At 30.5% G+C, this 13,208-nt stretch overlaps 1 protein-coding gene across 1 annotated transcript; it reads left to right on the top strand.

Moving 5' to 3' along the window:
- Positions 1-77: 77 nt before the first annotated feature.
- On the top strand, positions 78-10,026 carry LOC114339835 (coiled-coil domain-containing protein 97). Its single transcript, XM_028290523.2, has 3 exons — positions 78-549; positions 2,654-2,835; positions 9,555-10,026. Exons 1-3 carry the CDS (start codon positions 200-202, stop codon positions 10,004-10,006), a joined length of 984 nt encoding a protein of 327 aa, XP_028146324.1. The 5' UTR covers positions 78-199; the 3' UTR covers positions 10,007-10,026.
- Positions 10,027-13,208: the final 3,182 nt, after the last annotated feature.

Here is a 13,208-nt window from a genome sequence, read left to right as displayed (position 1 = left end):
TAGTAACGTTACTAGTAACAGACTCATATTTATTGTACGTCATCCGATTCATACCTTTAATCATTATCTAACTTCGCATCGGTAATGTTTGTTTGACTTGACACCTTTGACACTGACACTTGTCAAAATAATAAAACCAAAAAGTGAAATCAAAATACATTTTTTATAAACCAAATATTTTTTTTATTTAAGTTTAAGTATGACAGTCGAAAAGGAATCAGAAACATTACAAATTATTGAAGAGGACGTTGAACGGGATAAAATTATTAAATCCCTAGCAAAAAACAATGAAATTTGCTTCAAAAGTCAACAAAAATGGGAAAAGGACCTAACTCTGGAAGAAAAATTTGAAATTGGTCTAAAACTATATAATGAAAATAGGCTACAGTTTCTAATAAAATTTGGTAAATATTTAAAGCATCCAGAACTGCATTCTTTCAAAGAACTTTTAAAAGAAGAATCTAACAATGAGGAAATAAATATACTTGTAAATGATCTAATGAAGAGTTCACAAGGGCATACGCAAAATGTAGTTGTGAAAAATAGAAGGTATTGTTAATTTATTTCAATTGTTTACAGATACGTTAACCATTTCCTAATTCATTCATTGACACATTTGCTGCCACCTTATATTCAGTCACTTGTGCATGGTGCCAATATGAAAAGATCCCTATTTAATTACACAGGTTATGAACGCCCAGAGGCATAGGTGGCCACAAATGAAAAACGCCTTTTGGCATCAGGTGGCAGTGAAAGTGTTGTGTTACAATGCCTAGTGATTATGATCTTAGAGCTAGCAACGTTTTCGAGAAAGTATTTTAAGACAGCTGATTCTTTCATATATTGTTCCCTATGCTTCCTCCAACACTGTACCAGAGATCTGGCTGCTGATATAGGTTGCGTTCATTACTGCGCAGCACACCTGTACAGGTAAATACAAAATCAAGGTGATTGATTAGTGTGAGAAAGCTTAGTAGATCTGCTATAGTAATAGATACCAGATAGCAATAAAAATTAATAACAAAAATTGTAGCCAACTTTGAGCTTCACATTACAAAATTAGTTACAGGGTGTTCGATAACATAGTGGCAGACCAAACTTTTGTTTTTTTAAATTGAACACCCGATATTTTATTTTTTATTCGAAATGTTCTTAACTTCCCCATCACAAAAATATGAAGGTTTGTTATGTTATACAGGGTATTTACAAAGTTATAACCAATGTTCTACGAAAATCGTAATAAGTTCAGCTCCCTGTATAAATAAAAATAAGCACAACAGCAATGGTTTATTGGTGCCATATTTTTTTGTTGATTGTCAAAATTTATAAAAATGGTTGATATTGCTACTTTTCTTTATGTCGAATACAGGATGAGTCAGAACGCAAGTACATTATTTTCTCAGTAATTTTAAATAGAACACCTTAATTAATAACTTGCTCTGAAAAATGAAAATATCTCGAAAACTAACAAATTTAGGCATAGGGATATTATACAAAAATTAAAGTATGGTAATGATACTTTTCAATGGTGATATAAAGTACAGGGTGTTCCATTTAAAATTTCTGAGAAAAGAATGTACTTGCGTTTTGACTCACCCTGTATTCGATATTAGGAAAATTAGCAATATCAACAATTCTTAAAAATTTTCACAATCAACAAAAAAATACAGCACCAATAAACCATTGCTGTTGTGCTTATTTTTATTTATACAGGGAGCTGAACTTGTTAAGATTTTCATAAAAAATTGGTTATAACTTTGTAAAAGCCCTATATAACATAACAAATCTTTATATTTTGGTGATGGGGAAGTTAAGAGAATTTCGAATATAAAATAAAATATAGGGTGTTCCATTTAAAAAAACATAAGTTTGGTCTGCTACTATGTTATCAAACACCCTGTAACATTCTAACTAATTTCGTAATGTAACGCTGAAAGTTGGCTACAATATTTGTTATTAACTTTTACTGCTATCTATTACTATAGCAGATCTACTGAGATTTATCACACTCATCAATCACCATGTATATTGAATTTAAATCATTTTAGGACGAAACATTTTTTGGCATTACTTTTTAAACCACAGAAATGTCTGGTAATTATAGTTCATATTTCTAATAATGTTTAAAAAGTAATGACAAAAAATGTTTTCATCTTACAATAATTTTAAATTTGATATATTTACCTGTACAAGTGTGCTGCACAGTAATGAATGCAACCTGTATCAGTAGCCAGATGGCCGGTACAGTGTTCGAGAAAGCATAGGGAATAATATATTAAAGAACCAGTTGTCTTAAAATAATTTTTTTCCAACGTTGCTAGCTCTCGGTCCATTATAGCTAATGCATTGATGTTCAAAATCCTATTCTTGTGAGGGGGATTATTCCTCTATGTCATTTACATCTTGCTGTTGTGGCTCTTCTTCTCTCCATTTCTTCCTGTCCTTGCTGAACTATGGTACTGAACTTTCCAGTCTTTAACATCCATTGTTCTTATATCTTCTTCTACAGCATCCAGCCTCCTTCTTCTACACCTGAGCCATAGTGGTGTCTATTAGTTAGTTCTCTATGTGTTATTCCTAGTGTGGGTGTCTCTATATACTTTTAAATTTCTGTTGATCATGTTTAATTTTCTCAATACGAATTATTTTTTAGATACCAAGCAATGATGCAGATGATCCAAGATAGCTCATATTTTTCCGAGCTTGAAATGATGAAAAGAAATCCACTATTATACAATCAGCTAATTGGACAATATCTATCTGCAGCAGAGAAAAAAGAAAGAGATAAATATGAGATGAATAGTGAAACAAGTTTTGTTAAAATATTAATGGAAGGTTCGTAACATAATATATTTCCCATTGAAAACAGTTGATTATACAGGGTGTTTCATTGGGAAACGGAAATACTTTAATGGTGAATAGAGGTCACCGAGCCGGTTCTAGATATAGTACATTTTTTGCCTTTCCGACTTTTATAACCGAGTTACAGGGTGTTTTATCGATTTTGCCCATTTATTTCCTAAGCCATAACTTTAGAACCACTTTGTATATTTTTTTGATATTTGGTACACATATGTCTCATTCAAAATCCAAACGACCGACATACTAACCATAAGAAAAATCCAGGTCCGGATTAACAAAAAATTATAAAGTAATTGTGACCTTAAAACAACACCCTGTATATTGAAATTTTGAAAATCTGTTTGCATATTTGAAAAGAGCACAAAAAAGTAAGTTTAATGGTTCGCTTCAATTTTTCGGCCAGACAATTTTATGACTTTAATTTTGAAATTATATTGAATTTTTTAAGAACTTTGACATTAAAAAGCAGATATTATTAACTTTTAGTTATAAATTATTAAAGTTAATGAATAAATACTCAATTTAAAAATAATCCATACTTATTTACCACATTGGAACGACCCAATTACTAATGACAAGAAAAATCCCGGTCCGGATTAAGAAAAAAATACAAAGTAATTGTGACCTTGAACCAACACCCTGTATATTGAAATTTTAAAAATTTGTCTTCGCATTTTAAAAGAGCATGAAAAACTGTGATTAAAGGCTTATTTTAATTTTTTCGCCGTTGATTTAATTACATCAATTTTGAAATTATATTGAAATTTTAAAGAACTCTGAGATTAAAAACCAGGTATTGTTAACTTTTAATAATAATTTAATGTTAATGAATCAATAATTTAAAAAATACTTAATACTTATTTACTACGCTGGCTTCATAGATTCTCTGGATTTGTAGCTATACGCACATCATTAAAAATTAGAATTGCGAGAATTGGGATATTTTAATGATTTAGTAAAGAATTAAAGAAACTGCTATATCTAATAAAACAAAAATTCGTTACAATTCAACAATTTAACATAAATTAAAAATATTTGAACTGCAACAGTTGCTCAAAATGTCCGCCATTTTCTTCGATGCATTTCCTTGCTCGTTTTAAAATATTTCGAACCGATTTTCTAATTACATTAGGATTGTTCTTAATTTTTCTGGTAGCTTCTTGTGACCTTGACAGAATTAATCAATATGATTTCAAAATTGCCGTAATTAAATTATCTGCGCAAAAATTTGACATGCACCTTTTAACGCAGTTTTTTTGCTCTTTTATAATACACAAACAAATTTTCAAAATTTCAATATACAGGGTGCTGTTTCAAGGTCACAATTACTTTATATTTTTTTCTTAATCCGGACCTGGATTTTTCTTGTCATTAGTAATTGGGTCGTTCCAATGTGGTAAATAAGTATTGATTATTTTTAAAATTAGTATTTATTCATTAACTTTAATAATTTATAACTAAAAGTTAATAATATCTGCTTTTTAATGTCAAAGTTCTTAAAAAATTCAATATAATTTCAAAATGAAAGTCATAAAATTGTCTGGCCGAAAAATTTAAGCGAACCATTAAACTTACTTTTTTGTGCTCATTTCAAATATGCAAACAGATTTTCAAAATTTCAATATACAGGGTGTTGTTTTAAGATCACAATTACTTTATAATTTTTTGTTAATCCGGACCTGGATTTTTCTTATGGTTAGTATGTCGGTCGTTTGGGCTTTGAATGAGACATATGTGTACCAAATATCAAAAAAATATACAGGGCGGTTCTAAAGTTATGGCTTAAGAAAGAAATGGGCAAAATCGATAAAACACCCTGTAACTCGGTTATAAAAGTCGGAAGGGCAAAACATGTACTATATCTAGAACCGGCTCAGTGACCTCTATTCACCATTAAAGTATTTCCGTTTCCCAATGAAACACCCTGTATAATGCAGTCATTGAAGCGTAAAATAGGTTTTTACCTCCGAAATTTTTTACTATGAACCGATTTACATGAGATTTTGGAATTAGGCTTATCTTACCCTTAACTTCAAAAGTGATATTGACCCGAACTCCGTTTTCACCCTGGGGTGGTTGTCACCCCTTTTCGGCGATGGAAATTTTTTTTTTCAAAATAACCTCAGATATTGATGGAAGACCTAATTTTAAGCAAAAAAAATATAAAGTTTTTTCAAAAACCGAATACTTTTCAAGTTATTGGCAATTGAAATTTCGGAATTTTCTCACGATTTTCAACAGTTTTTTGCAAATATCTCCAAAAATATGCATTTTAACGATAATATTATTCTGCAAGGGCGGATCCAGGGAGGGGGCCATGGCCCCCTCCGAAAATTTAGAATAATATAAATTTAAATATTTCCAGTTCAAATGTTTTTAATGTCAAACACATATACAGTCGGAAAAATGAAAGAATACCCATGAACGATCACATCAATCACTTATTTTGTATTTTCTGTCCTTTTGTATAAATAACAAACGTTTGTTATAGAAAAAGACATCAAATACAAAATAAGTGTTTGATGTGATCATTCATGGGTATTCTTTCATTTTTCCGACTGTGTATGTACAAAACAGGGGATAAATATACGTTTTCTGGACTAGAATTGAAAAAAAGAAGTAACGGAGAAGCTTCAAGAATGACTTTTGGGTTTTTTATAAATCAAAATGTTGATAATTTTACAGAGTGCCAATTGTTAGAAGAATCTTGACAGCCATAAAAATCGTATAAATTTCCAAATTCTATACACACAAAGAATAAAAAAGAAGTGAAGCGTTACTTGGGTCACTAGCACTTAGAACAAAGGAGTTGGTTGGTAGTTTTGCACAGTCAAAAGAAACTGTTTTACAAAATATTGCGTTTCATTTTTCTAATGAAAAATATGATCACAATAACGGGATGAGAGCCCAAAGCCTTGTCACGAAACCTTTAACATCTTTCGCCAAACTCATGAGCAAAGACGGAGTCATATAAACCCATGAAAAAACATCATACTACAAGGAGTGCGTTCAGGTTGAGCTGGATTTTCTAAAAAGTTATAGCAACCATCAAAAGCCAGTCATTAACCAGATAGACTCTCAGAGGTCTAAACAGAAACAAAAAATAAAGAAAGACTACGACCAATAGTAGGGTCCATAGTTTATATAGTGTTCTTAGGTCGACAAAATATTCCTCTAAGAGACCATCGTGATGATGGCCTTATGCTTCTGAACGAAGATGCTGGACCTAGGAATGAGGGGAATTGCTGTGGTACTAAGGCAAAATCCGATCGTGTTAAGGTTTAAAATTGCATCAGGAGATAAGACTCTTAAATTATACCTATCCACAGCATCTTCCTGAGCAACATGCATTAGTAGCAGCAGTCAAAATCAATTAATAACAGAAATAATTGAACAAATAATATTTGACGAAATGACTGATGTATCCCACGTGGAAAAGCTTTCTCTAAATTTGGGATACATACACAATAACAACATTCGTGAAGACTTTGTCAAATTTATTGACGCTTATGAGAACCTAAAAATAATTAGTAAAAATCAAGAAAGAGGGAAAGAACAAGGCCTGGCAGGAGAAGCATTGGAAAAAATATAAACTTGTTGTATTACTTGTATTAAACTTGTTGAAAGAACTGCACTTGGATCCGAAGAAATGTGTAGGAATCGGTACTATGGCAAGAATGGTGAGTTTTAAGGCACTTCTCAAAGTCTGTGAAAAGTGACTTAAAACTCACCATTGTAACCCTAATTTTTAAAAATTACCCCCGTACTTCTGGTACTCCTCCCCAAAAAAAGTTTATGGCCCCTCCCGAAAATCGGTCCTGGATCCGCCCTTGTTATTCTGAACAAAATTGTAGCAGGTAAAAAAATGAACAATTTGGTTTTCTAAAGAGTGTTCTAAGTGCAATATTAAGCGAGATATTGAAGATCAAAGCCGTTTTTTATTTGTTGTGAAATTTAATCGATGCATTCAATGCATCTAGCGGAGAGCGAATAAATTTTATGCATTCTAATGAGAAAGGATTTTATAGTGCTTAAAATAAGCTGTAAAATGAGCACTGTTAAAAGTCTTTTGTACGTAAAATGAGTGAGCTGTAATGAAAAAAAGAGGAACATCTAATGGTTTTTTTTTAATCAATGGATTTTATAAGTGCCATTTCCACCAAAATAAAAATTAATCGTATTCCGTCTAGAATCAACATCATTCCTACAACTTTTTTCATTATAATATGTAGCTAAAAACCTTTTATTTTGAAACGGTGAAGGGTCAAAGGGCTCGAGAGAGACTGATTGCGCTACCGCGCGCTCTTTAATCAATCACATTTTTGTCAATTTTTGTGTGATAGGAAAAACAAACAAATCAAAATTTTTGTCAAAAAATACCTATTTTTTTATTATTGCACATTTTTACGTATCTTTCATTATTTTTGAGATATGAAAAGGTGGTTTTTTTTCAATTCGAAAATTTTTTTTTTCATAAAATCGTGATTTTTTTAAAAAATATGTGTTCCAAAGTAGCGAAACTGCTAGAATCCGTCAAACTCTTTATATTAAAGTTGATTCTAGACGAATACAATTAATTTTAATTTTGGTGGAAATGACACTTCTTATGAAATCCATTGATTTAAAAAAAAACCATTAGATGTTCCTCTTTTTTTCAATATAGCTCACTCATTTTACCTACAAAAGACTTTTAATAGTGCTCAATTTAAAGCTTCTTTGAAGCACTATAAAATCCTTTCTCAATAGCATGCATAAAATTTATTCGCTCTCCGCTAGATGCATTGAATGCATCGATTAAATTTCACACAAAATAAAAAACGGCTTTGATCTTCAATATCTCGCTTAATATTGCACTTCGAACACTTTTTAAAAAACCAATTTGTTAATTTTTTTACCTACTACAATTTTGTTCAGTATAATATTATCGTTAAAATTCATATTTTTGGAGATATTTACAAAAAAAGAGTGTGTGTACTTTGTACGCACGTAAGAAGTTATACTTCTACTACATATTATGTGATTTTTAAGACAATACCAAAAATTTAAAAAAATAAAAGAATAAAACGCACACAAACACATTGAAAAATGCTACAAAGAAAAAATGATTTCTTAACGATAATAATTGTTGGCAAAAATTTTAAATACGCATTTTCTGAAAAAAAAAATATATAACAAATATACTTACAATCATAAAATGCATAAAAAAATAAAAACTTGCATCGGGAATCGAACCCGTGAATTTCGGGGCGCTTTGATTCGTAATCGAAGCCTAGACTCACTCGTCCAATTCCACATTATTTGTCATGTGGAAAAATAGGGTAACTGAACGTTTTACTGTTTGACAGTTGTTTTGAATATAATTAAATTATGTAGTTTAAATTTTGTTGAAGAAGATATTAAAATATAACAAAACAGTAAGAAAACAATATATTAGATGAAGATTGGTAGAACTTTTGTTGGTAATCAAATTAAGTATGTAAATCAAAGCATACCTACTAGATAAATAAATCTACGCCAAAAAATCATAATTTAAAAATAAAAATCGGACCTAATTTGGGATTTCTCTCTAAAATCCCCATTCTTGAGAAAATAAATGTACAGTAGAGCGTCGATTATCCGAACGTCGATCAACCGAACGACCGCTTATTCGAACTATCGACTCCCGCGTCCCGCACTCGAATACCGAGCAAGCGTTAGTAATTGACGCTTAAAATATCTTCAATTTTTTTCAATATTGTATCCAAAAATAATTATGTTGTTGCAAAGACTGCACTTTTTTGTTTAGTTGCTAGTTGTCATTATCAAGATATAAATAAATATGTAGGTATATAAATTTGGCTTTTATTCACTTGTGGATAAATATGTATGACTATAAATATGTATCAATATATTGTAGTTCGATTATCCGAACAAATCGGTTTTCCGAACACCTATGTCCCCCAATTAGTTCGGATAATCGACGCTCTACTGTATTTCAACCTAATCCAAATGTATAATTACAATATGATTATAATAAAAACTACTTACCAAATTAGAATGAGTTTTCCTTGTCCAAAATAGGCCAAAAGTCCAAAAATATAGGTATATGAAAACTATTTAAAAAGGCAGTATAACTATTAACTAACTTTTGTTTGTTGTTTCTTTTCACACAAATTTTAAAACGCAACAACCATAAATAATCTAACTACAGCTGTGCCACAGCCGCCATATTGAATAATTTTTGACATTTCATTTGAACATCCAATCAGAACAAAGTTATAATGCGCATGCGCCGGGATCATAGGTTTTAACATATAAAAATTCACCCTCATATCGCCGGTAAAGAAGTATAACTTCAAAAACTGTTGAAAATCATGAGAAAATTCCGAATTTTCAATTGCCAATAACTTAAAAAGTATTGGGTTTTTGAAAAAACTTTATACAACAGTTTTTACTTAAAATTAGGTCTTCTATCGACATCTGAGGTTATTTTAAAAAAAAAAATCCACCACCGAAAAGGGGTGGCAACCACCCCCAGGGTGAAAACGGAGTTCGGGTCAATATCACTTTTGAATTTAAGGGTAGGATAAGCCTAATTTCAAAATTTCATGTAAATCGGTTTATAGTAAAAAAATTTCTGAGCTTAAAAGCTTCAATGACTGTACTAATAATATATTCTGTTATTGGTCATTGTAATATACTTTATTTTGTAGGTATAGATAGAGATAATGCTGAAGCAGTTAGACAACACGAAGAAGAGATAGAAAACAACCAAATGGAGGAAGAAGATGACTCAGACGAAGAAGAATCAGACATTTCTGCTTCACGGCCATCAACCTCGCATTGGGGTGAGTTTGAAGGCAGTAAAAATACCTTCAAGACACCAAATATTACACAAAAATCTACGTTTATTACACTGGAAGAAAGAAAATTGCTGAAAGACGAATTTGTGACAACTATGTACGAATCGTTTTTAGATGGAAAAGATGAAGACTTCAATTATGACAAAGTTGACAATGACACCTCATATGATGATATGCACGAAATAGATAATGATGAAGAGGAAAAGTATTTTGATTCAGAAGAAGTAGGAGATGATGGAACAGATGAAAATTTAGTAATTGAGTCAGGATGTTTTATGAACAGTTGTAATCAAGATTACTAAAATAAAAGTTTAGTTAATAATATTTGTATTTTATTTGTAGATGTATATTGTATTTGTGCACATTTAAGTCGAATCAACATGAAAATTTGAAGGTAGACAACCATACTTACAAATCTTTTCCCTACCTAGGCTCAATAATAAATGACAACAACACCAGTCAAGAAATACAAGCTCGGATTCTTAGTGGTAATAAGTGATCTTAAGCATACAAAGACTTAATGAAAAGTAAGTTACTAAATCTTGAGTCTAAGCTTAGAATCTACAAAACAGTAATTAGACCAGTGGTCACATGTGGATGTGAAATATGGACCCTCTCTGATGAAAATGAACTGAGAATATGTGGGTGCAAAATACTAAGAAAAATATTTGGACCAACCCATTGCAGCGATGGTTCATAGAGAATTAAAATGAACTACGAGCTTGATGAACTAATGCAGAGAGCAGATATTGTTAGATTTGTAGTCACAAAGACTAAACTGGCTTTGTCTCTTAGAAATAATGTTAGATAATCAAGCTGTAAAAGTAATCCAGAGATGGAAGCCCCAATAGGAAATAGAACAAGTGGAAGGCGCCATAAAAGATAGACAATATAAAGAAAGATTTTAAAACCATGAACATCAGGCAGTGGTGAAGGAAAGTATTATCTAACAGGGTAGAATGGAAGAACATTGTTAAGCAGGCCAAGACTCACAAAGGGTTGTAGCGCCATTAGAAGATGTATTTGTGTTGCAACAATGAAAAATGACTAAACATTATTTATTTTTAAAACGTTTTTATATACTTGCTTGGCTTGGTTGTTGTCACGGTCTCCGCAAATTTTGTAATCCATTTTAAAAAATAGTTCTAGGCTACCTAGGTACCTGAAATTTTCAGAATAGCTTAGAACTAGCTAACAATGCAATATTTAACTGCTATTATACAGGGTGATTGATTAGTGGGGTAAAGCTCCGTAGATCCGTTATAGTAATGGATAGCGATAAAAGTTATTAACAAAAATTGTAGCCAACTTTGAACTTCACATTACAAAATTAGTTAGAATGTTACAGGGTGTTCGATAACATAGTGACAGATCAAAGTTATGTTTTTTTTAATGGAACAACCCGTATTTTATTTTATATTCGAAATCTTCTTAACTTCTCCATTACAAAAATATAAAGGTGTGTTATGTTATACAGGGTATTTACAAAGTTATAACCAATTTTATATGAAAATCGTAACAAGTTTAACTCCCTGTACAAATAAAAATAAGCACAACGGCAATGGTTTATTGATGCCATATTTTTTTATTTATTGTCAAAATTTTCATAAATGATCGATATTTCTAATTTTATTTATATTGAATAGAGGGTGAGTCAAAACGCAAGTACATTATTTTCTCAGTAATTTTAAATGAAACACCCTGTGTTTTATATCACTATCGAAAAGTTCCATTACCGTACTTTAATTTTTATATAACCTTTCCTTATGTCTAAATTTATTAGTTTTCGAGATATTTTCATTTTTCAGAGCAAATTATTAATTAAGGGTCTAATCTATCCAAATTTTAGGCAAGCCATGACTGAATTGTCTAAAACTGACAATTTACGATTACTGATTATCAATCTGTAATCAAAGTTGGCTACAATTTTTGTTATTAACTTTTATTGCTATCTATTACTATAGCGGATCTACGGAGCTTTATCCCACTAATCAATCACCCTGTATGGATAAATCGATCTTTTTTATTTCAAACTATTTTAAAAATGTGACTAATGCAATGATATTTTAAAGTACGTTAATAAATCGATATCTACAAATTGATGGTGGGTCAGTGGCATTAGACTGCAGATCGAGAGCTCCCTAGTTCGAACACGACTGTTGCATATCTTTTTTTAATAAATAATTAAAAGTTGATATACTTAAAATTCATATTTTATAAGTTAATTATTACCTATACACCAGGGCGCATCTGTAAAAATATTAATACATTTGGACGTTGAGAGGTGACTCAAATTTTTTTGCAGAAATTGCTTGAAAATAACTCAAATAATAATATTTGAGTTATCCTCCCTCTCAAAAAGATTTTTTTCTTCGTTTTTTGATTATAACTTTAAAAGTATTCATTTTCGACAAAAGTTGTACTGACATAAAATTTGCTTAATTAAATTTTCTACAATATAGAATTGGTTAATAATTTAAAAAATAGTCACTCTTGTTGCAAAATAGCAATAATTGCAGAAAAACCATACAAAAACAAGACTTCGCATTTTACGCTTTTCAATCATTTATGCTACACTTAGGACCTTCATGTTTCACACAAAAAAACTTTATGATACAGTAAAACAATATTGTAAATTTCATTAAGATCGGTTCAATAGATTTTGCAAAATAAATTTTGCAATCCAGCTTTCGCAAAAAAATTCATTTTTTCAAAATGTTAAAGGACTGAAAATAAACCAGATAGCAAGTTCAATTTTTTTGCTTATAGAAGTGTACTGTACCTTTCATTTTCAATTTTCAAAACTAAAATAGATTAACTACCACGGCGTCAGGAATTTTTTTAAATAAACATTAATTATTGGTGCTACGCGCAGGACAGCGGATAGTTTGCTCTGATTGGGCATTCCAATGACCTTCGATAATGATCGATACATATTAATTTTTATTACATTTAGATATAAATAAATAAATTTGTTTATTGCAAAATAAAAACACATACTCTATCCTTTGAAATAACATTTTTTTAGCAAAAACTTTCTTTGTTCATATATTTTAACTTAAGAGAATAAAAGTTTATTATTTTTAAACATATGCAATTGTTTAAACAATATTTCACAAATAATAATAAAATTAGTTTGATTTTTGTGGAATTAAAATACAACAAAATATAGAGTAAGAAAATAATATCATAATATATTAGACAAAGATTGGAAGAAATTTTCGTGGAAATCAATTTGTGTGAATCGAACACCGCTGTCCTGCGCGTAGCACCAAAAATAAATGTTTATTTAAAAAATTTCCTGACGCCGTGGTAATTAATCGATTTTAATTTTGCAAATTGCAAATGAAAGGTACAGTACACTTCTATAACCAAAAAAAAAAAATTCAACTTACTATCTGCTTTATTTTCAGTCCTGCAACATTTAAAAAAAAAATTAATTTTTTTTTGCGAAAGCTGGATTGCAAAATTTATTTTGCAAAATCTATTTAACTGATCTTAATG

The sequence above is a fragment of the Diabrotica virgifera genome, chromosome 5 (genome assembly GCF_917563875.1).
Source record: "Diabrotica virgifera virgifera chromosome 5, PGI_DIABVI_V3a".
NCBI lineage: Eukaryota > Metazoa > Arthropoda > Insecta > Coleoptera > Chrysomelidae > Diabrotica > Diabrotica virgifera.
This window is presented reverse-complemented; position numbering and strand designations above follow the sequence as displayed.